At 37.8% G+C, this 25,125-nt stretch overlaps 1 protein-coding gene across 2 annotated transcripts in view; it reads right to left on the bottom strand.

Annotated features, from left to right (window-relative positions):
• WASL (Wiskott-Aldrich syndrome like) overlaps positions 1-25,125 on the bottom strand; it is a 50,804-nt gene that overhangs the window by 10,409 nt on the left and 15,270 nt on the right. For both annotated transcript variants that reach the window (XM_027894738.1, XM_027894737.1), the window contains exons 2-6: positions 13,814-13,948; positions 12,278-12,364; positions 11,635-11,731; positions 6,740-6,763; positions 1,469-1,637 (exon numbers count right to left, since the gene is read on the bottom strand). In XM_027894738.1, coding sequence (XP_027750539.1) covers positions 1,469-1,637; positions 6,740-6,763; positions 11,635-11,731; positions 12,278-12,364; positions 13,814-13,948 — 512 coding nt within the window. The remainder of the gene's footprint in view (positions 1-1,468; positions 1,638-6,739; positions 6,764-11,634; positions 11,732-12,277; positions 12,365-13,813; positions 13,949-25,125) is intronic.

The raw sequence follows: 25,125 nt of genomic DNA, 5'->3' as shown, positions 1-25,125 counted from the left end.
CCTTTAGTCAAACAAAACAAACTTTTAATAGACTTCTTTTGGAAAGGTTCACTATTTCCAACTTAAAGTTATATTCAATGATAATGGAACCTATCTTTTGTTTGAACTCCATTAAATATTTCATCACCTTATCCTCAGCTTTTTTAGGTCAGAACCTGATAGACATCGTAAACAAAGTCTCAAAGTCATTTTATATCTATGCTGCTGCACAACTCCCTGCACAAATTCGTAATGGAGGTATGACATGCTAATGCAAATTTTGTCCACATATGCTGAAGTCTGCATCAGTAGAGCCACAAGAGTGACCAGCTACCAAGCACTCTTCACTACTCTTTGTTTCACTTTTCCTTCCTTTTCTGTATTTTTCAGTTTAAGTGACAGTAGCAGATGCAGCACTTCACTGATACTCAGATCAGTAACAATAAGGTTGATGCCTGAATTGTCCAAGCACAGTGGATAGGGAAGTGTTTTAGCCCACCTCTGCTTTTCTGTTCTGTCCACTGTCTCATTCTACAGAGCACTCTCTCAAAACACTGTGCAGTAACATTACTGTAACTGGTAATGTCAGCATTACTTTTACAAAGTTTATTCTGGGAAAGCACATCAGTTTAAGTGATGCAATATAATGGTTCAAAAGAACAAGACATTGACTTGGCATGTAAACCTCACACTGGTTTTCTAATCTTCACAGAAACCGATCTGTCCAGTAACTAACTCAAGCTCTTTAATTGCTGTTGCTTTAGCAAATAAAGTACCCTTATTTTAAAAGGCAGAAGATTATGACACCAATTATTTTTCAGGAATACAACAACTAGTTCAGTAAAGTGACCAAAACCAAGTTTCATGAAAGTGAAGCTTAAAATGATACATCATTACTCCAGAAGATGAAATATACATATGAAATGACATTAGGAAAAATCCAACCCATTCCTCAAAGATGTATACATGCGTGCTGTACTTCCATCACAAGATATGGGCCCTAGACCACACATCAGAATAAGTTTGTAAACAGAAAGCCAAAGATAAAAATATGGCAAGTCATTTCTGCTGTTATGACAATTCAGGACCTGCATGTGCATTTTGCGTGACAAAACACAGCTAAGCAAGCACAGCTTACAATAACAGTGTTAACAGTTGACCATTGGGGCTGAATGAGTCTCCACTGAGCTGACAACTTCAGTAAGGCATCTCTATGCAGCTAAATTGTTTTCTAAGCTAATTTTGGATAGCAAGTTACTTTTTGTTTACAGCTGCAGTAAACTACTCACCTGTGTATTAGCTAACCTGCTTTTTAACACACTCCAGCTAGCATTTGCTGCAGTTCAGGTTACACAGAACAGTCACACATTCAAGCCTTGAGCATTTGCAATGTAATTGACACCAAAAAAAAAACCAAGACCAAAAGCCAAAACTCCCCAAAACAAGAAAAACCCCATCAATCAAAACCCAAACTCAAAAAAGTACTTACTGAAAATTAGATGGTGTTCCAATATCCGCCTTTGTCAATCTTCTCTTTTTAGTTTTTCCTTTCTTCTTTTCTTTGGTATATGAAATATTGTTGACTTGTGGAGTATAAAATCTGTTAGTTGTAATCTCTGGGTTTTTTATATCAACAGTTGCCATTGGTAGATTTGGGCCTGTGAAGGTAAAGTACAGGATTTTCCCTACTGTGCTTCAACAAAGCCATATTTAATCTACAAACTTGAGGACTTTTTTTGAGCTGTAGAATACTTGTAACGGAGCCATAGATCTAAAAACCACATGCATCCAGCTGGTTTCTGGATGTCAGATGCAGAAGCTAAGTTATCTGATGAAGAAAAAAAACCTGTTGCTAGAAAAGAGCAACGGAAAAATTTTCTAAACTAGAATTTGTTTTTTTGCCACCTACACAGAACACATGAAATGAGACACACTAAGATACAACACAGGTACAATCCTCGACAAGATCAAAAAAGTGACCTGCATAAACAGTAACACCCAAACACCCAGAAGGCCATTACCTGGGCAGCACACTAACCTAACCCTAAAGGAGACAGAACCTTCACTTAATAAGCCCCAAGTGAAAATGCTTTCTGCCATCACATACTGAACTGAACATCACAACAACTTCAGAATGCTGCTCTGGACACAGTACTGTCTTCAAATGTAGGACAATATCTACGGAACTATTTAGGATTTCTAATGTCTTACTCTTTGACAGGTTTTCAAAATAATGAAGTCCCAGATAAGAAACAGCTTGAAGAGATACTAAAAACAGCACTAGAAATACAATTCATACTTAGCATGCTTAATTTATGTTCTCGAACCTTGTTTTTAATTATAAACAATTCTGAATTATTACCTTAGTTATTTAATATGCATCTGAATTATACTCCTGCCAATTTCAGGATTTTAATATTATGTTATTTGTGCAGTACTAGCAAATAAACATCCCTAGCACGTGTTCCACTCAGGTTTTTTAGCTTTGACAGAAGATACCTCTTGACATAAGCAAGTGATAGCAGTATTTAAATACTAAGAGGTAATTATGCATCTATCATATACATTGAGGGCAGGGCAGAATCACAGAATATTCAGAGTTGGAAGGAACCCACAATGTTTTGTATGGTGTGATGGTTCGGACTTGGCTCCCTGCCAAATGCCCAACCCCCCAGTAGCAGCCCCTCTCTTCCCCCCTTTCTACTTCCCCCAGGGCAAAGGAAAAAAACTATGCAAATTGAAGAACCCAAAAATCAAGCTAGTTATATAAAAAATATATTTTATGTATATTACAGTTAAGATGCTATGTACACAGCAAACGGGAATCCAAACACCCCCCGAAGGGATAGGGAAAGGGGAAAAAGGGACAAAAGGAAACAAAAAGGGACACCGAATAGATACGTGCAATCAAACCCGAGAACTAGTAAAATAACTAGTAAAACAAATCTCACCACGTCCCTTAGAAAGCAGGACTGGCACTGCCAGCACTCTCCAAGCTTCCACATAGCAGGTCAGTGGATGCTGCAGGCCTCAGCCTTAGATAAGCGAGACCAATGCAGGGACCCACTGTTCCCGAACTTCGGTGAAAGAGAAGAGAGAGCGAAGGTCGCTCCTCCCTTCTTATTTATGTCATAATTTACGTAAAAATCGTATGGAATACTGTGAACACTGCCCCTTCCTTGGTTACAAACTGGTAACCAGGGAAGGCCTAGATTAAAACCACCACATATGGATAATTCAAAAGCTCTCTAAGCATTTTGAAAGGACCAACAAATCTTATGTTCACAGTCCAAAGTCAAAATCAGAAAGGAGAAGTAGATAATGCAATGGATAACATGATATTTGTAATTAAAATACCTTAGTAGAAAGCACCTACTACTGGCCAGGACAAGAAACAGAAACACAACACTGTGCTAGACAAAACTCATCTAAAACTTCATTGAAACTGCAGGAAAAAGAATTTCTAAAATGTTTTCTGCTAAGCAGAAATCCTCTGATCTAGAAATGTTATGATTTAGACAACTGACCTTTGAGAATACCACAACATAAACTGACCCCATATAATTATGCAAAACAATCTGCATTGTTAAAATTAGTACTGAATTGACTAATCATCAAATACTATTAGCCCAACAAATGAAATTCAGTAAAATCTTCAGGATGAGTTGAAAACTACAGTTGTAATTTGATTAGGTACAAAACTAAAAACAGTAGGAGTTAATTTTCACTTTAATAATCTCTTATATTTTCTCTGCTTTTTTCTCTCTGTTTTCACCTACTATATTGATATTTACAGTTTCAATAGCTGTACTGACATTCAGAAAGAAACCAGTACTTTTACAATGCTAGTAAGTTTGTGATATTCTTACAATTCCTAACATTCTTTACATGCAAAAAGGTTCATTTGTAAAATCCTGAACTAACCATACATGGTTTTAATCATGTAAAGCAGCAGCCATCTGCAAACTGATGTTTTAATCAGTTGAGCTCAAATCAAGGATTAATAGCCTGATTCCTCAATACTGATAATATTCATACAATACGTCACAGTAAACTTAAGGATGAAAATTTTTCTTACCGTCAGGTTTAGACCTTAAATGTCCACGAGGGATAAAAGAATCTTGGAAAGAATTGCACTCTTCTAGGACTGCCATATTTATATCCAGTAATATTTTTCCCATCATAAGACATGCACCTTCCCCATCAGGTGTAGACAGCTCAATAAGCGAAGATGAGAGAGGCATATAGAGCTCATCATTAGGAAGCACCTGACAGTACAGTGGTGTTAAGCAGCCACTGTTGTCAATATCTGTGACATCTTCAGAAGGGGCTCCAGAAAATGTCGTACAGAACATTATGAAATGTTAACTCTATGAAATGCTCTGTATTTTATTTAGAACCTCTCTAGGCATCTGTCCCAGACTACAAGATATGCAAACTGCTCTAGTTAACAGCTGACACAAAATTCTGCCACATGGTTCTTCAATATTCTCTCAAAACCTAATACTCTGACAAATCCTTGTTTCATCCAGAATTTCACCGAGGTCAGTTCAACCACAATAACTCTTCTTGATTTGCATAAAGAGACCTAGCTATTACACATGAGTAGAACATAAATCCCAGGAAATTACAGACTAATACATTTTACATAACTGTTAATGCCAATTTGAGTTTAATCCTGCATTCTACGAAAAAAAAAATCTTAAATCCGTATCATTGAAAACGTCACACAAAAAGACAGTAAGCTTTTTCCATGCAGCTTCAATGTATGCAGAAAATCCAGACTAACAAGCCCCACTAAAACAAAATTCCCCATAGTATTTTAAGCAAGAATCACGTGAGTGCAGGAATGTGACTGTTCTTGTTTTTCATTTTAGAGGTAATTATGCATTAATACCCAGCACAAAAAAAACCAAATCACGTGTTACATCTTTTTTTCTCTAATAGGATTCCACTGCATATAGAGAGTAAAACAAAATCTGATACTACAACAGGTATAGGGGTTGTTTTCCAGTCACATGCTGATAGTATATATCTGTTCTAGTCTTAATTCCAAACACTAAAATGCAAAGTCTGTATAGAGTATAATAACCTGAGTCCTGTGGCTACTGAGGGCATGGCCACACAGCTCCTAACCAGAAGAGAAGTCAGGCATTACAGAATTTGACAGAATCAGAAAAGGCAAATGGACAGATTGTGAAAGAGTATGTGGATGTCCCAGGGCAACGATTTATTAAAAAGCAGATATACTGAAATCTTTGAAGTGACTGAGCGTAAACCCTACGCCTTCCACAGAATATTCAGGATAAAGGCATAGGGACAATGACTGCGAATTTAGTATAAGAGTATTTTTCTCATAAAAATAGTATTTTCTGAGGTCTTACAGCAAGAATTATGAAGGGTATTTTAAGCACAGAAGTTTATGCAGGTTTATTTTTCTTAAATCTGATTCTAATCTAGGATAGCAAACTATCCTAATTTGACAAACAAATTGTTTGTGTTACAGTAGAAACAAAGGCTTAATTTTCTGTGCTACGTAGTACTACATGTTTTAATTCTCATCTGCTCTGCACACACTGCTATAAGGGATGAGCAAAACACTAGTTAAAACCTTCTGAAAACTCAGAAAAGCTGGCAAGACAATCACAGATTGTATTATTACAAATGTTTCAAAACTTACCAACCCCGTCAAAGTTGAAGGAATCTGTATTAAACTGCCTGGCCTAAACTGATGATTGCTGGAACATTGTCAAAACTTAATGTTTATGAAAAAGAAAAAGCAGTTTTTTGAGAAGTATGAGGGAGGCTTTATTTGGGAATATAAAAGGTATCAGTAGTTCCCATAATGCAGGATTAGTTTAGCATTACGTATTTTGGTGACCTACAGAGACACTTGAATGACCTGGCTAGTACAAATTTTAAGACTACCACCTCAGGCCTTAAGGGGACTTCCGAAGATCAGTTGACTGTACCCTTGCTCAAGCAGCAAACTCACAGTGATAGGACCTATGATCTGGATCACCAACAGAAATATGACAGGAGAAATCACTTTTTAACTTCAGTGTGAATGCCGAAATCAAAGACACCAATTCATTGATGTGCTTTTTTCACTTGATTTTAGAATAGAAAGTAAAAAAATTCTGGATGAAATTGATACATAATTCAAGTCCTTCCATTAATTTCATGAGAGGATCTCCTGAGGAACCTTTATCTTAATACTAGTGAGACACATGCCTGAAAGGCAAATAGATTCAAATAATTTTCCATTCAAAAAAAGTTTAATATTGACAAGCACATGGCATACAACCAAATTACTATGTTACATGGTTAGCCAGATGCACTGAAATTGAAATTTTATGGATGTTCTATGAAATCCCTTATCATTATGCCTTCGTTTAAGACAAAATGATTAACTTTGTGTACAGTGATCCTACACATATATATTCTGGAGACCAAGCAGCAAATGCAAGGTACAAAGATTTCTTCTCAGTTTAAGCTGAAGGGCCCTCTATTCTATTTGCAACAAAACATGCTCCTCCAAAAACGTTCTTTACAAATGCCAGTTAAGCCACAAATCTTTCAAGCCACAACTAAATACCAAAGAACAGAAACAAAAGAAATATAGTAACCTGCAGAACAAGAGTTTACTGCTTTTCCCACTACATGACTGTCCTAAACAAGCCCAAAACAAAGCTATACATAAACAGTAAATGACAGCAGTAGGAAAAAATAAAATAAATGATTCATGCAAAAAGCTTACCATTTGGTGGGTCTCGTCTTTTTTCTGTTGAAAAAGAAAAAGAGCTATTTAATCATAGGTATCACAGGAAAAGTTAATTCTAGATTTTACTTTCTAGTGAAGTTTTCAGTGACCTTAACCTCAAACTCAGGAACCTATTAATATCCTTGAAGTCTACTCGTGCAGTTGAAAAAAAGCATTACAGAACAATAAAAACCCAATCTTCGATAATAAGCACCGATTTCAAGTGTGCAAACTGAGCAGAAGCGTAAGGTAATAGCTATGGAACTATTACAGGCATTCCAACTATGAACTAAAGTGAAATATTCAAGGAGTATCTGTTTCAGTACAACCTATCAAAGTTTTTTGAAGCGTTATTCTTTCCACTGTCCACTGAATGAAATTGTTCTTTCATTTTTACTTGAAATATAATTAGCACTTTACTGTTCTCTCACAGAAACTAAAATTTAGTTACTTTTTGCTGGATGCAAAGAAAGCAGGACACAGAGGGGCAAGACACTTCATCTATGTTATCTAACAGGTATAATAACAAGAACAATATGGAAAAGAACTAGAATCTCCTTGGTACTAATACAATATTCTATTCACAGCACCACACTGTTTCACAGACCATGAATAATCTGCCTTGATGATTTATAATGCAAACATTTCACACCTCAATATTCTCAGTGCATAATAGTAAATTTCCCTTTAAAGGAGATTTGTCTCACTTACTATTAATTCCTATCACCCCCAGTACATCTTTACACCATTTTTCTATCTAGACCACACTCTTAAAAATTTTGGATTTAGCAGCACCCATAAAGGCAAGCAGTTTATCATGTCACCACATCAAAAACCACCGCTCTGTAAGGAAGGCTGTAGATTCCTCCCTTTCAGATCTGGAGTACTGATAATCTAACAGGGGCTCCCAAGAATTTTGTTATAAGAATTTGTAACAGGCATTTTACTTTTCAGCAAGGCCCAGAAAACCTGTTAACTTTTATTTTTCATAAACATAACAAAAGGGAGAAGGTGTCTCCACAGATGGTGCTGACCTTGTCCCAGAAACACCTAAAAAACCCAAAAAATATACAGTCCTAAGTGTGCAAGGCAAGTCAGCCTCATATGAATCTGCTGATCTTCAGGGAATACAAGAATCTGTCAGAATCATCAACTTTCATGGGAAGGAGGCTAAAACCCATTGAGAATCAGCTTTTGATGAACAAGCCTTCTAAAGACAGTCAGTTTATTCTTAGGTCACAGCAGGTTAGTTTCAGACATAGAGATGGAAAAAACCTCTGCAAGGGTGCCTCAGCATAAGGTATCAGGTCTGAGGGGAAGAAAAAGAAGAAAGGAGAGAGAGAAGAAAAAGGCTTTTTGGCCAAACAGTATGATTTCTCTTCCTAGAATATTCAGTTTAAGAAACCACATCTTGTACTGTCCCAAAAACAAGCAAAGAACAAACCACCCAAACTCAACCTTTGGACCATAATTAGCGTTTTATTCAACAATTCAGAGACAGCAAAGGAGAGTGCAGGACTCGTTGCAAGTCACGTGGCACAGGATGGGAAGATGGCAAGAACAGGAGATATTCCTAGGAAACGTTAAGTGTCTTGTGTCAAGTCATGGGAATCCATTGCAATTTTCATTAGAAGAAATAGTTCAAGAGAAGAAACAGTGGGAAACAAAGCAAGACATTTTATAGACTTCCTATAATTTTGGCTGGATAGATTAATTTTGGCCTCAGAGAGACCAGATCTCTTCTTATGTGGTTCCCACTTCTGACAAGAAAGTATGAACTCTTGTTCCTGAAGTGCAGATGACCAGACTGTTGAGTGGTGGATTTCTCTGTTTTGAAAAATGAAGATGCCTACTGATCGAAAATAAATCAACATCTGCAGGTGCTTATGTCCAAAAACACAGCTCCCTTCAACAAGCATTCCTGGAAATGAGAATAATCTCTACCAAGACTTGAATCCAATTCAAGCTGAGCACTTTAGAGATGACCTTCCCACCTAGGTGGCAAAAACAAAAGCTGTGACCAAAGATGAAAGAAAAAACCCAAACCAAACCAATAAATCCCTGTCCATATTAAGCCTGAAAATGAAGGGACACAGGAGCTAAAGCCCGTGGAGGAAAAAGGCAGCTTCAGAGAGGGTTAACAGAGCTCCCACACATGAGCTACAAGCTGTCCATAAGAATTAGTTAAGAACTCCCGTACTTTAGAAAGAACAATTTGTAAGAACAAGTGTCTTTTAGGGCTGAGTGCTCAGCATGTGGAGAGGGCACTTGTGTGTGTACACACATTAACATTTCTTAGGCAAGATAATAAAAAGACAAAGTAATGGTATCTATGTGCAAGAATACTCAAAGTGAGACTGTACTACAGTGAAAAGCACTGAGAAGTGAAACACTGTTCACCTTGCTTATTGGGGGAACTGTTTGGGATTGGTTTGATAAGTAAATGGAGAGATTATTTAAGTAAATCTACCACAGAAATTAACTAATGATAGTAATTTCTTCCTAACCCAAGGCTAAGAATTTGATTTAAAAACACCCTCAAAACAGAAAAAAAACCCACTACCCTCAAAAACCCCAACCCACAGCAGAATTTAGCTAGATAAAAACTAGCATAATATTACAAAGATTAGGACAACAGATCAAGAATTCTTTCTCTGCCTTCCTCCCTCATTCTATTCTCTACTTGATATTTTGTACATTTGTAAGTTTTTGTGAATTGTCTATTTGGAGCCAAACTTTCACCTCTTTGGAACTCCAGACACACTTACTCAAGAGTTGTCTGTATACTGGAGTGCATTTCATGCATAGTGAGGAAGAGCAGAGCACTGTTGCCTCTTCTCTCAGTTGAGACAGTGTTTTTGTCTACTAGCCTCAGCACCAAGTCATAGCTCTGTGAGTGAGAACTGCTGTTCCTGCTACCTTCCAACAACATAATCTTTCCATAAGACTCCTGGAAAAGTCTCTTAGCAAGGCCTGAACGGTCTAACAGGCAGCTAAACGATCACATGGAGTACTCGAGCTAAAAGCATCTCAGGTGGCACTGCTATGAAATGCAACATATTTTGGAAGGCATGAGACTAAAAATCCCATTAAAATAGAAAAGCATCAAAACTACCACACTTGGTGATTGAGAAGTAAGATGCATTAGAATATATACACAATGTATATACACACCTTATAAATAATATACAACTTCTATATCATTTTTATGGTATATAAATCTATGTATAAATTAATGTTATAACCATTTCTCTATAAACAAATAAAACCATAATCACCAAGAGCAAATCAGCTTTGATTTGAGCATGCCCAAAGTCTGTTATTTAAAAAGCACAATTAAACAGTCACAAAGACAAATACAGAACTCCATCTGGTGGTTTGACTAAGGAATCTCATGAGTATTTTAAATTCTTGAAGTGTTTTGTTTCGAGGGTTCATTTTTTTGTTTGTTTGTTTTTATTTTGTTTTAAAATAAAGTTGTCTTGAAATTTTAAGTGTTTGGGGAGTGGGAGTTGTTTGTTATGACAGAAGATGGAGTAAACTCATCCTGCAACATGAGCTTGTGCACAGAAACCAAGATATTAGTTCAAAGAGTAAATGAGAAAAATGTATGTGGTCCTACGGAAAAAAAAAATCTCTATGTGGAAAGAAAACTGTGAACAGCAGGTTTGACTGAACCACTATTTTCAAACAAAGGTTGTCGTGGCCAATAATATAAACATGTTTCCTCCCAAATCATATCTGTGCACTGTAGCACTGTGTTTTAGACATATAATGAAACTTCAGGAACAACAGACACAAAATTACTTTTATACCATGAGTATGAGAAATATTATTAATGCCACTTCCAATGATCCCACCTCTCCTCAAGAAATGTTATGAACTTATTCTGAGCAGAGGGGATCTTAAAGTTAAGTAATTTAAGCTCCTGGAACAAGTACTCTGCTCCTGAGTCACCATACCTTAATGAAATCCAAGTGAATACACACAGATCATGCATGTTCCCCAGAACACCTGCAAGGATGGCTCTCCTTTTACAGTACACTGCATAGCTAGTGCAATTGAATTCCAGAATGGACTACAAAAATGCATCCTGTAGCTCAAACACAAGTCCACACTACAACCTACAGAAAGCCTGCACACATCCATGTGTTCCCAACCTATGTTTTGTATCACTTTATCCTTCATGGACATACGGCTGTCAGACAGGCAAGTTGTTTATGTGCTCCCTGGAAAACGACCAAGACAAGATCTGAAGGAAGTCTGAGTTCCCTTTAAAAGCACTGACTACGTTCCCAAGTCATCCTGCAGCTGGCAAAAAGCATGCTGTGCTTCACTGTCCTGAGCTGCTAAGGACAGTATAGGCATATTATGTCTTCCGTTCTTGGCCTGAGCCAAGATCGCTAGTTCTGAATAAAAGATATTTCTCTACTAACTGCTGGATCAATGCCAAAAATTCATTCACATGAACTACTGAACATACCAGATGGTAAAATCTTTGTTACAACCCACTCGGGCTGAATTTAAACAAATCAGTTATAAACAGCCCAGAGCTAAAAGAGGGTTTAGTCGAATGTGAAAACAGCTTAGAGAAAGATTTCTAGTTTTCTCACTGTCATTTTTGTTTTCCCCAATCTATATTTTCAATCACCACAACCTTGGGGTCCCAGTCTACGTGGAAACTCACAGCACAGAACATCAAGTTAAGTTATTTCAGCAAAATACTAATTTTCGCACAATAGAGAAAGTAGTACGGTTTAATAGCATACTCAGTTCAAAATATAAATATGGCAGTACTGCCTCCAGTAGTTTTCAGACATAGCAGTAGCTTTCTGCCTCCCCCCAAAACCAGAATAAACAAGCCTAAATTTAAGATTAATTTGAATATTTACCAGATTTTCTCTGCCGTCGTCCAAGTAAATCTGTTACTGTTTTGCGGAATAGTTTAGCTTCTTCTTCATTTGCAAAATTAAGACCAACTTGACAAGTCTGAAAAACATTAATATTCCCCCACCCATGACTAAGAAAATGTTTCAAAGGCTTTCTTAATATGTTGTCTTACACCTTCTAAAGGTGTAACCAGAAAATATCATCACTGCAAATTTGGAAGCAAGTCTTAGTGAAACATTCCATCTTAGGAACATCTGTCTACTAATCAAGTTTCTAGAGATCATGGCTAACTGATTTGAACAAAATTTTATAGCTTGAAATCAAAGGGGGGGAGAGGAAAATTTGTGTTTTAAGAACATGTGATACTTCATAAACATCAGCTGCAAGTCAAAATGTAACTTCACTAAAGAAAGTTGAAAATAAAGAACCACATTTTATGCTTCTGTACTATGAATAAATTTTCTAGTTGAGATACCAAAAAAATTCCTTTTATAAATAAGCTTAAATAGCTTCAAGGAGCACAGGTAATATTGTACTTTTATAAATAATTTACAGAATGAATTAATAACCTGAGTTACATTAAAAGAAGGTACTGTTTAAACCAAAGACATTTTAAAATAGGTATTCAAAGACATTGAGACTCACATCTCCAGCAAAGGTATGAAAATATCCTCTAGGACTATTATATACAAAGTTATTGTACAGCTCCTGCTCCCACAATAATTTCCCATCCTGAAAAGAAGAAGAAAAAAAAAAAAAAACTGAAAAACTTCAGATGACATTGCAGAGTTTACTTTCTTTCACAATACAACCTATTATGAATTGGATGAAGCATGGTGTTAATCATCCTCCTTGCTATTAAACCAAAGAATGTGCTCAATCAAAACCAAAATACAACAGAATTTGTGGAAGAGCTTTGAAAGCCTATTCCATTGGGTCACTGCATTCTGTTGAAATTCCTGGATGTTTTCAAAATCATCCTTCAAGTTCCACAATCCTGCAATAGGGATAACTGGGAGCAGTAATAGTGACCAGTCATAGGAAGCTCAGTTGGTTAGAGAACGGTGCTAATAACATTAAGGTCATGGTTTTTACCCCCATATGGGCCATTCACTTAAGAGTTGTGGGTCCCTCACAACTCAGATTATTCTGTGATTCTGTGAACACAGTGACGAAACAGCAGCAGCAATAAAGGAGGCTTTCAGTCTCCTGTTCTTATCTCAGCCTTGACTTGAAAACAGTTGACATAAAAATCTCACCTTTTTAAGAAAGTTTCATGTATTTAAATGACATTATAGTTCAGCACCCAAGGAAGAGGCCCCTCAATAAGTTTTAACAGTCAAGTGACCAAATCACAAAGTCAAATGCAAGTACTAACTGGCAATCTGGAACAAATCTGAGAGACTTCAAGCACTGAAGCACTGACAGATAATGAGCTGTTCTGGCTGTAGAGATAATGGGAATCTTTCCAAAGTCTCAGCACAGTCACTAGGACTTAGGTTTCTCAGCACCATTTTTACAATGAAAACACTTTTTGGACACTTCATCTCTCAGTTCCCACTGTCTTGCATGAAATATTATAATGGGACAATGATCTTCAGTATGAGTATATATATCATGAAGGGGGGAACCAAAAAAAAAAAAAAAGCCACCAAAAAACCTCCAAAAAGTCAAACCATGTAACTTGTTTATACTGCAGTTTTCACATGCACCAACACACTGATCAAAAAGATTGTTTCCACCCATACAGAAGACAGTATATTTTTTGTTAAGTCATTTAAAGTAGTGACAGTTGCTAGAATTGTGACAGCTATCCTTTAGTGATACTATATATATTATTATTATATATATTATATATTATATATATATTATACTATTATATATTCACTAATTTGACTAATCAGATCTGTAGAGGACAGCTTCTGAGAGATATAAGAAAACTGAGTCTGATATTTATTTCATCCATAAAAGATGACAACTAGGAAATTTTTTGAATTTCAAATATCTGAGCATTGTACTTCCCTATTAATAAGCGCTGTAATTGCACTGCTTAAAGCACAACTATTTACTTGAGAATTTCTATGAGTTTGTAGCTACGACAATCTACACTCATTGAATTCAAAATGGAGAATGAATACAATCAAGCTTAAGGAGTCTGGGGGGAAAAAAAAGGATGCTTACCTTAATGTCAAATATTCTGATAAAATACGACCTCTGCGGATTGTCCTTTACAAGGCAAGCTACGCCACAGCACTTCTTTGACCACATGGCATTGCGATCTGCTGCATATATTTGAACAACTGCTGAAGACATCGTCTAGAAAAAAAAGGTAGCTATTACTTTTAAGGTAAAAATCATAAATTCTACAATTGATCCTTTACCAAAACATCTCTTAATTTTGTTCCTTGTTCTAGGCAGCAACTTTGCTCATTTCCCATGGGATAAGACAGTAAAGTTCAAATGACTCCTATGCTTTAGATTTTCACTTCTATGCAAGAACCCAATTGAACTTTTTATTCTTGTTTATGAAAGCAGCAAAGAGATTTTGCCTGTAAGAAGCAAATCAGCAACTATGGTGGTCACACAGAGAAGTGTAGAAAAAGTTCTATCAAACTGGATAGAAACACGATACTCAAGCTGGAACTGTGAATGACACAGTGCCTGGAGACACGGGTACTGGAATGCAACTGCCTACATTGCTTAATTGTTCAAATGGTCTCTGACACAATTTTAACCTATGTGTAGTGGATTTCTATGGCTGGGTTTTGGTAGCAGGGGGGCTACAGGGGTGGCTTCTGTTAGAAGCTGCTAGAAGCTTCCCCTGTCCCATGGAGCCAATGCCAGTCAGCTCCAGGACAGACTTCCTTATGCTGGCCAAGGCCGAGCCAATCAAGAGTGACAGTAATGCCTCTGCCATAACATATTTAAGAACAGAAGATTATTGCACAGAAGAGATTCCAGCCAGGGAAGAACGATTGAGAACATGGGAATAACAACACAGACACCAAGGTCAGTGCAGAAGGAGGGGCAGGAGGTGCTCCAGGCACTGGAGCTGTGCCCTGAAGCCCGTAGTACAGACCTTGGTGGGGCAGCTGTGCCCCTGCAGCCCATGGAGGATCACAGGAGTGCAGAGACTCCCCTGAAGCTTATGGAGGAGCCCATGCTGGAGCAGGTAGATGCATGAAGGAGACTGTGACCCCGTGGGAGGCCCAGGGTGGAGTGAGGTCCTGCCAGAGACCTGTGGCCCATGGAGAGGGAAGCTCACGATGGAGCAGGTTTTTCCTAGGTAAGACTCACAGCCCTGTGGGGAACCCATGTTGGTACAGCTCATCTGTGAAGGATGGCCCCTTTGGAGAAGTGACCCATGGGACAGCAGTTTGGGAAGAACTGCTGCCTGAGGGATGGACTCACACCAGAGAGGTCCACCAAGGACTGTCTCCCATGGGAGGAATGCCACGAGAGCAAGGAATGACTCCTCTCATGAGTACCAACAGAAAAAACAATTCTCCCTCCTTCCCCCCTGCACTTCTGGGGGGAAGGAGGGAGAACATGGAAGGAAGGAGGGGTGGGGGAAAGGTGTTTTTAAGATGTTTTATTTCTCCCTCTTTGGCTCTTATCTTGTTAGTAATAAATATAAGTACTATCCTCACTTTGAGTCTGTTTTGCCTGTGAAAGTAATCACTAAGTGATCTCTCCCAGCTCTTATCTCTGCTCATGAATCCTTAGCTGGTTTGATTTTTTTCCTCTCTCCTCTGTCCAGTTGCAGAGGGAGGGTTATAAAGTGGCTTTAGTGGGTACCTGGTATCTGGCCAGGGTCAACCCACTACACTATGTCAACTAGCAAACTCCTAAAATTCTTGGGCACAGTTTGAGAATTCACAGGAGTTAGGCTCATTCCCAGCTGGCAACTTGAAACTGTCCTGTTTTCAAACTGAGAGATTTTAATAAGAGATGAAGATTATTCCATACCAGATTGCTTCAGTCACTGGGAATATTCCTCAGCATATTTTCTAGTACATATGTGTCCTACCTTAAGAGTCCTATGAGAGAAGGAAAAGCAAAGTCCTTGAAGAATATTTATTCAGCAGCCAAGTCATATGGACAAAGCTTAGATGCTCTGTGATGGGACAGACCAATACAGACTAGCCTAGGATCTACTCTCCAGCAGCACAAGACGCCTAGGTAGGAATAAAAGAGTACACCATTACAACTATGGAAGCATATCCCTAGCAACTGCCAGGTTGGAGCTCAAAGCTCCCTGAGCCAGCATGTCTTTTACATCCTTTGTGAATTTGTCTAATCACTCTTCAAACTCTGAGCATCACAACACTGGACAGGATCATATTTCACAGTTCACTTAGGCACTGCATGAATAGTTTGCCACTTTTATCTAGATGTTTGCCACCTGCTAATTCCAGCTGACTGTCCCTTCCTATTCTTGCACTAGGAGATGGTGTTAATAGTTTCACAGTTCCTTCTCCATGCTGCGCATGCTTTTACAGATGTTTGTCACACATCCTTGCCCTGTTAAGTTCTCTACTGTTTAGGAAGTGACACTAGTTTTAAGTCAATCTTGAAGCAAGAAAAAAAAATCTAAACTTTAATTACCCTTGTCACTCTTACATGGATCTTAACTAGTCCTACTACATCTTCCTTTCACTGGGGATGAGACTTATCCTATACGAATGCAGTTTGTTAGCCTTTTGAACATAGGGTCACAATAACACTTTTCCGTTTTGTTCTCTATTTATTTCACTGGCAGTCAAAGAGAGTTTTATTTCCTTTTTCACTATGAAATATTAAGCAGATGTTTTCATAGATCTGCTATAGTTCCATGACCCTTCTGGATGAATCATACCTAATTTGAGTAATGGTCTCCATATTAGGTTTTCCCCACCTACTCAACGAGGATTACTTTACCTTCATGAATTTGACTGCTTGCCAAAACAGTAGACATCTAGAACGCAGGCATGTCTTGTTGCATTTTAAGATTATCTACTAAATATCATTATTACCATGGTCACACTTTTCAACTGGTTTAAAAAAAAACCAAAAAAAAATAATCTAAGCTTCATTGGATTATTTTACTTTAACAGAACTGGAAGTTTTTTTGATAAGAGTCAAAATAATGTAGGCAGACTGTAGTTATACCTTGGGGAAGCTATATACGCTTTGCCCAAGAACTGTGATGTTAACTTTCACAAGTCAAGATATAATTCTGTTCCTCTTTGCAGCCACCTCTTCAGAAGTTGTCAGACTGACTACTAATCTTTCTGGTAGCCTACAAAAAAGAGCACTTGAGGAGGCAACTAAGGGTGTAGTAAAATTTCTCTCCCTATAACCTACAGAGTAATATGAGCAATTTAATTATAACTGCACTTGTCAGATGAGTAAAAAGGGACTTGAGAATTAGCCATGCTACCACAACAAAACAGTTATACTTGCAGCTTAATGTCAGCTAAGAGATACCATTTTCCCCTCTAAGTTGCAACAGGGAATTACTTAATTTTGGGCACAGCTGGCAAGATCTTGTTCAAAACTTCTGCTTCTCTAACACCTTTTGTTCCTCTCATTTCTCCAATATCATCTTGATTGTTAAACCAATAATGCTGTAGACACAAGACAACACAAAGGAGCAAAGATGGGCCATTCTACAGTTCACGTTCAATCACAGCAACTATCTCACCACCTGTGCAAAAAACCTTCTCAACCCTCCAAAACAAATCCAGCTCCACTAACCTCCACCCAACAGGACTACCTACATAAATGGGTGGTCTTAAATATAAGGCACGGGAGACAGTGATCTGTGTTGAGACAGGGCTGCCTATGTCTTGCTTCCTATCTTATCTAACAGAAAAAGGACCAACTGGATTATCTGGGTAAACCAGTAACTGTGGTAACTCAATGACGACTGTGTATAAAATCTTGGTCCAACACCTACCCCATGAGTAGAAAGAATATTAAACAAAAAGAGTGTGTCCTCATTCTGCATAATCATAATACTTGTTTAATGTCACTTGGTTACCATATGAGCAAAGCTTGATTTAGAGACAATTTCACTGAATCTAAAGTAGGTGTTGTTTTGAGGTCTTCTCAGTTTAGAGTTCAATCACATTTTAACTTACTCATTAGCATTCTACAAATCCCTAGTGTTGACAAACTTTAATGAGGCTTTCACATGTTAGAACATATAATTCATAAATTCTGTTGTTACATGACTCATGTTTTTTTTAATAAAAGGCCAATACAGAAAAAAATACAAGGTGTATTTCTGTCAGGAGGGTAGGACAGTAAAATCCAACTCCTTTTACTTCATCCACTGTTCATTTTCATTATGTAGAGCAGTGGTGCCATGCTTTCTGCTATTCAGCTTCTGGAAGACAGGTGGCAAAAATATTTAATCATCCACATCCTTTGGAAATTTACAGACCTATCAGCAAAATTTAAAACTTGAGAAAGTATATGAACCATAAACTTCATCTACTGCTATTCATTATGAATCCTAGCCACACAAATTCAATTAAAAAAAATCAATTTCATTGCACAATTGCAGCATCTGAGAACATTTACACGAATATCATAATTTGAGTATTCCACTGCATTTTCTGAGTGAGCATTCGCTGTCAGCTCAGTTTCCAATAGCACTCTTGAAGAGAATGCTGCATTTAAAAGTCTGGGTTCTTTAAAACTACATGTAAATACTTCTTCAGAGTAGGTCACACCAGTGATTCAATATACTGAGTGCATTTTTTCTGAGATAATTTGTTACTTAATACATAAAGTTATCACTGTATTTTCAGGAGGAGGATTTTGAAGTTGTCACTACTGCTTTCTTAACAGTTTAGTGAGGACCTTGTCCTTTTTATATAGGTGTATATTTGGAAAAGGTGCACAGGGGAAACAAATAAGGTAGCCCACCAAAAATGGATGGGCTATGGAGATGAAAACCAACCCTCCTTCAGTTCCCTTTACTTTTTCCACAGCCAGCCTCCAGCTGCAGGACATGCCATTGATTCCAGGGACTTGTCACATCCCTCAAGCTGATGAGCTACGAAGCAGTAAGTCTGGTGCTGTCAGTTGTACACTGGCTGTTTCACTGGCAGAGCTGGTCTTACCCTTCAACACACATACGGCAGGAAATGTGGTATCAGCAAAAGGTTAATGAAAACACCTTCTGCCTGCAAAATATAGCCACAACTAGTCATCACACATTTGCAGAATGTGATCACAGCAGCCACGGACAGTTTCCAACCGGGCAGCAGATAGCTGTGTACTTTGATCAGCTTCTGGTGTGAACATTTGTTGCAGTGGCCTCTCAATAACTTGGTGTAACTCAGTGTTTCTCAAAAAAACAGTGAAGCAAGCCAACACAGATAGTAGCACAAGAAAGAGTCATCACAATAGATAACTTACAGCTGACAGACATTAAAACATAGTGGGCCAAAATCACAACAAAGAGTGGCAGTGAGATTAAGACTGTAAGATGATGTTCAGCCACCTCAGTATACACCAGAACAGAAAGATTCATTGGGATGTTTTTTGTAGTACAACTGACAACAAGCTTGTGGTGCAAAGATCAAAGAATTATAAAATTACTTTGGTTGGAGGTGACCTCTGCATGCTTTCCAGGCCAACCTCCTACTCAGGGCAAGGGTAATTAAAAGTTGCTCAAGGTCCTGTCCAGTTAAGTTTAAAGGCTGCAAAATCACCTCTAGGAAATCTGTTCTAGTGTTTAATCACTCCCATTTTAAATGCTTGTAAAAATGCAACTCAGTTTCATGCATTCCTCTAATGGTTCAGTATTACTATGTGTTAGGTTTTGACAGTACTACCGATGACACACTGGCAGTAAATGTCAATCTTTTTTCAATTTTAAGAGTCATGGGGTTTTTCCCCATAGAGGTGCAGAACCCTGCATACATACTTAAGTTAATTGCACATGACAGTCTTGCTTTTTTTAAGTTATCCTTCCCAGCTCCTGGAATTGTCTAACAAAGAAATCTGGGGAAAAAAGATGCCTTCACCCGGTCATGTAAGAACGCAAATAGAATCAGTTGTTTCTAACAAGTTACTCTGTTCTAAACAGAGTAACATCTTGGAAAAAAAAAACATACAATACCTATATCTTCTTCACAAAGTCAGTCTGAGGACTTTGGGCCTGAAAGTCATAGTGAACACAATAGCTACTTTAACGCTTTTTTTTTTTCCTCAGGGGAGTGAAGCTATGGTGAATAGTTGTGGGCAATCCAAACCCTGTAAGAATAGAAATCAATACTTCTAATTGTCTTTTCTACAAAGCAGGTATCTGGAAACATTGTCCTAATCAATACAAGAGCTGCTGAGAAGGTACCCATGGCAGGTCTTTTTAAGACATGCTGTGGTAGAAATCCTTATTACGGCTAAGCCAGTATGTTGAAGCCTGACCAGGTGATGCTGGGTGCTCTTGGGTCACACTTTCTTTCTTTGGTACAAGACTGGGAAGAGAGCCCACAGTCTGCTTCTAGGATGACTGTTCAAGAATAAAGGGCTTTTGCTATTCATTGACATTAGAACAGTGGTAATAGTTTTCCTCAGAGAGCAGGGTTCAGGAGCACAGGCATTCTGACATCAAGTACCACTTCACTACGGAAAAACGCTTAGTGAGGTCTAACTCTAATCTTGACCACAAGGACAGGAAGCTTCAGTACCAAGGCAATCTCTAATAGCCTAGCATTATCTGAGTCATGGAAGAAGATATGGAAACTCATTAAGATTCATGAATGAGAAAGACAAGAAGCAGAAGTGAGAATGAGCTCTACAGAAAACAGAGCCTACTTCACAGAAAATCAGGCAATTAGATAGAAATCAGTGGCTGACACTTCTTTCTCTGATTACAAATATTCTGAAGAAAACAAAAAAGACCAAAACGTAGCACTGACCAATCAAGCAGAGACATTACTTGAAATCTTGTTTTTCTCTAAAAAAGCTTATGTTGAAGCAATTACACTTTTAAATGTCAGTACATTAATAAATTCATGTTATTCAAAGCAAAGAAAATTGGAATTAGACAATGGTAAGACCTCCCTCTTGTTCTGGAGTTGACTTATCTTCAGGCACTAGTGTCTTATGTCATGAATATATAGTATCAAAAAATGTTTCTGCAGTGCTCAAGAAAGTTACGTATTTTATCTCATCACTCAATATAGAAACATAAATCCTGCTGCAGGGACCAGGTACTGGAACTTTCACCCCTTTCTCAAGGGAAGGCTTTGGCGTCCTACACAATCAAGCTCTACTTGCTCTTCCTGGCAGTTTAATTTCCCTTCTGCGCAGTGGTCCTGTTTCAAGAGAAAATGTAGCTTTTTTCTTGGCATTGAGGAGTCTCCTACCATGTGGGAACAGTGAGTTCCCTTCCTGCTAGGAAGGGCTGATAGCCCACTTCCAGGGTGAATGTTCTCTCCACCACGCAATCCTACAGAAGGCATGCAATGCAATCTCCTCCAATGGTGATTTTAAATGAACTGACTAAGCCTGCCACTATTGAAATGATCCCTAACTAATTAGGCCACATAAACAACATGCAAAAATGCCTCCCTAACAATTTCAACATTTTAAGTAGCAGAGGCATTTGCTAGAGTAGACAAAAATATTTCCTAGCATTTTCACAGAACTTAAAAGAGTTAGTTTAATGAGGTTCAGAATCCTACATTATTTATTAGCCCTGGATAGTAGGTAATCCAACCTTCTTAAGCATGGATGTCTAGTATGATGGTTTGGATGCCATTCAGGCCTAATAGCAAGACATAGGAACACAACACTTCCACCAAATTTTAAAGGTCTCAATAAGTATTCATAAGTGTCTAATTACTTACTTTCCAGTTATAGACAGGAAGGGATTGAGATAGGAAGAAAGAGCGCCAGGAGAGAGAAAAGACTGGTGATGCTGAAAGCAGACTGCTTTTGCTTACTGCTGACACCTTCATCTGAAGGCCCACAAAGAGTATGGCCCCAGACGACAGAGTAAGTACAACAGATGCACCTAAACTGTATTTTTTTTGGCTTTTCCCCCCTAAGAACAGTGTATCAGGCTATTTATGGTAACTGAATCTTGTACAAAGGAAGTGTGATAGCATACGTGCACATATATACTTTTCTGATTGCTAAAAATACTTTACAAGGACTCCACAATATTGTGACTATGAAATCAGATTTTCAGCAGTTGGGTTTTGCAACTCTCAGACTGGTTTATGTTTTCACACCAAGTTGCCTCCAGAATCTTCACAAATTAGTAACATGTGACAGCATTCATCCACTGGGGATTTGGATACTACTTTATTTGCAATTTGGATAAACTGTAATTACTTCAATTTTTAAAGCTATTACAGCTTCTAAAGATTTAACAAATTACTGATAATCTTATCTTTAAAGACAATTGTGTATTACAAAAAAGCTATCTTCAGATGTTACCAACACGATTTTAAACTAGTTTCCCGTAGAAAGAAGACATACAGAACTTAATTTTACTGGCAGATTTCATCAAGTTAAGCAGCTGGAAACAATCTTCTAATTTTAATGCCATTTACAGGACATTATTTTCAAAGATAGACTGATTGTTTCACAGACAGGAAAACTAAAGCAAGATTTCACATTATTTGACAGAACTGACATAAGGGAGCCTTTTGTAAATACCCAATCACATCAGTAAAGCTTTATTTGGTGCAAGCTGAAAAATTACTCAGCTTAAGACACTGAGACCTCCCCATTTCCACTGCTTATGAAATTACTTCCTTCAGTCACCAATCGCAGTGCCCAATTTTAAGATTAAAGCTTGCTTTTCATTTCTTAATTTCTCACAATTTAAAAATGCAGTACGTATAGATGTTAAGAAGTTAGGGGGTTTTCTCCACCTCTACACAAAGTTAGGCTGTTAAGAATAAAGCCACTGTATAAGAGATGCTGTCTGTTCTTAATTGAAGGGAGAAGGAAGAAAGGAGGTTTTCCAGAAACAGCAAAAAGGCACATCAGGTATTTCCTATAATTTCTGAAACATTAAAAGACAGTTCCAGACATAGCTCAAAACATTTAAGGAATCAAGAGACCAAGCCACTTAAAAAGTCTTGGATATAGTTAATATCCAAGAACAGATTTCCTGCATGGCATGTGCCCCAATGAGCACACAAGTCAGCTACAATATCCTCACTGAAGATCTTTCACTGTTGTGGAGAAATTACCAGTGGATCATTAAGTGATATTAAAACAAAAAAGGGAGGAAACAAGGGACTGTTGTTTAACAAACCTAAGCCATAAAAGTACTTGTCTGGACTTAAATCTGCACTTGACCAGCAAATAGATCCTTCGCTCCTAATCAACAGATAGCTCAGATAGCTCACATTTTTCTGAGTGTCTTCAGATACAAGTTCATTTATGTTTCCAGTACCTCCCAAAACCACCAATTCAGTTAGAGCTGGGCAACTATTCAAAACACTCATTGCTTAACAGTGGATCACAGAAGACCAACAATTAAAATGTGAGTAAACAGCACAGCATATTAACCCAAATCAAACAGCACATGATTAAGAGAGTCATGCTTTTATCAGACACAGCATAAAGATATTTTTAAATCCTATAACCTCAGTTCAGGACAACACATGGAAGACTTCAGCCTTCCTGAGATATGACATAACCATAACCACAAGCACGCTGCAGATTACAACATTCCAAGCTATCTCAGCTTAGGAGATCATTTACCAGCTGACATGCACAACCTGGGGTTTCCACTGATGAGCAAGCTGAACACCATCACTTCCTGTTTACCTGCACAGCATCGCTGCACCCCACAGCTCAATGCTGCTGAAGCCCTGGCTGCCCAGAAAGCAGCAGACACATGGCAAGGTAGTTATTTGTGTTCTGTAGTTGAATTTGTACATATAGTTACTTTCAGAACAGAGCGTGCTGCACACAGTCTGTCCATAAATTTGTCACTGTCCTACTGCCACAGAGCAAAAATTCTCACTACAGAAGAAAGATATTTTCTTTTGCAGTTCCACTCCCATCTCCAGCCTCCCAAGAGACACTCAGATTCAAGGTATAAATGACTGTTGCTTTCCAAAGCTCGGGGAATTTTTAGATGAAATGTTCAGGTCTACTTTTTGATTTTAATCCATTTTAAATTTATCAAGACTCTAAGGACTAGGATGATCCTTAAGCAATTAGAACACTGTACAGATATATAGATTAACCAGTTCTCAAAACTGTGTTTCATGATCATACACAGAAACTGCGGACTTGGATTTCAAACCATACAGATTCAAGTCAAGAATCAGTTTCATGCAACACATGGGATAAAACTGGAGCTTGAATCTGTTTTGTCCTGTTCCGCTGCCTATTCAGACATAAGAAAAAACCAGGTCCCTTCCCTCAACATCTCTTCTACCAGCCTCCTTGTACTAAGGTCCTCTCTCTTCAGCCTTCACCAATCATTCCATTCTCTACAGAGTAACACTTTTCTAGATGCTACATACTAGTTCCGTATTTAATGCAAGTCCTTATGAGCAGATCCTCATACCCACTCTGGACACATGAAGGTGCTTTTAGAAAAACAAAACACATTATAATTCAGATAATTTTTTAAGAGTTAGATCCACTGCAGTTCCCTATCAACCCACTTAATGGTATATGTATCATGAAGTTCACAAGTAAAAATCTTTAGAACAATGATTAAATTGATTAAAGAAAGGCTATGAAGCATAAACCTCAGGAATTCATGAATTATCCCAGCTCTGGATCGCTCATTAATGAGCCCTTGAAAATGCTATTCAGCATCTACTAGTACTTCCAGGTCCAGATTGAAAAAAAAAAAAAAAAAAAAAAAGGTATTTGCTTTGCAGACATGACGTTTAAGTGAACTTTACTTATGATCTTTACACTCGAAGACAGAAAATAATATGGAATTTTGACTTCTAATACTTAGAAAGTACTGAAGTAAAACAGCTGAACGGTTTTAAAAGAAAAGAACTCTTTTTTAAGAACACATTAATCTCATGCCAACATAAGACAAAGAACTCCCTTCAAAATATTAACAAATATGAGTAAAGGCTATTAAAAGTAAACCCGCTTTGAATAATAGCCAGCAACTGGTCTCGCAATTGTGTATACAACTTGTGTCCTGTCCCATAAAGCTGACTCAATCCACTTACATAAAGGTACTTAGAGATGCAACCCCCCTCACACTTTCACTGTGCCACAATTCAACAGGTATTAATTCCTCCTTCAGCAGTTCACATTTGAACAGAACAGTTATGGGAATTCAAGTCAGAGACAAGGAAACATAACTGCACATAAGATTATTTTTTGTTATATACCAGCTACTGAGTCTGCTATGAATAAAGTTATTCCTAGTGACAAGTTTTAAAAAGCAGATAACCTATGGGGGAAAAAAAGGCATGAAGATGTGTTACTTCTATGATCCCTGGCCTTATTCAAAGCTTACTACAGGGGTAAAGCACTAGACATTA

This window comes from Empidonax traillii, unplaced genomic scaffold (genome assembly GCF_003031625.1).
Source record: "Empidonax traillii isolate 1590-97213 ecotype Southwest subspecies unplaced genomic scaffold, ASM303162v1 scaffold441:size580623, whole genome shotgun sequence".
In the NCBI taxonomy this organism is placed as follows: domain Eukaryota; kingdom Metazoa; phylum Chordata; class Aves; order Passeriformes; family Tyrannidae; genus Empidonax; species Empidonax traillii.
Note: the sequence above shows the minus strand (reverse complement) of the source record. Positions and strands in the feature narration are given on the sequence as shown.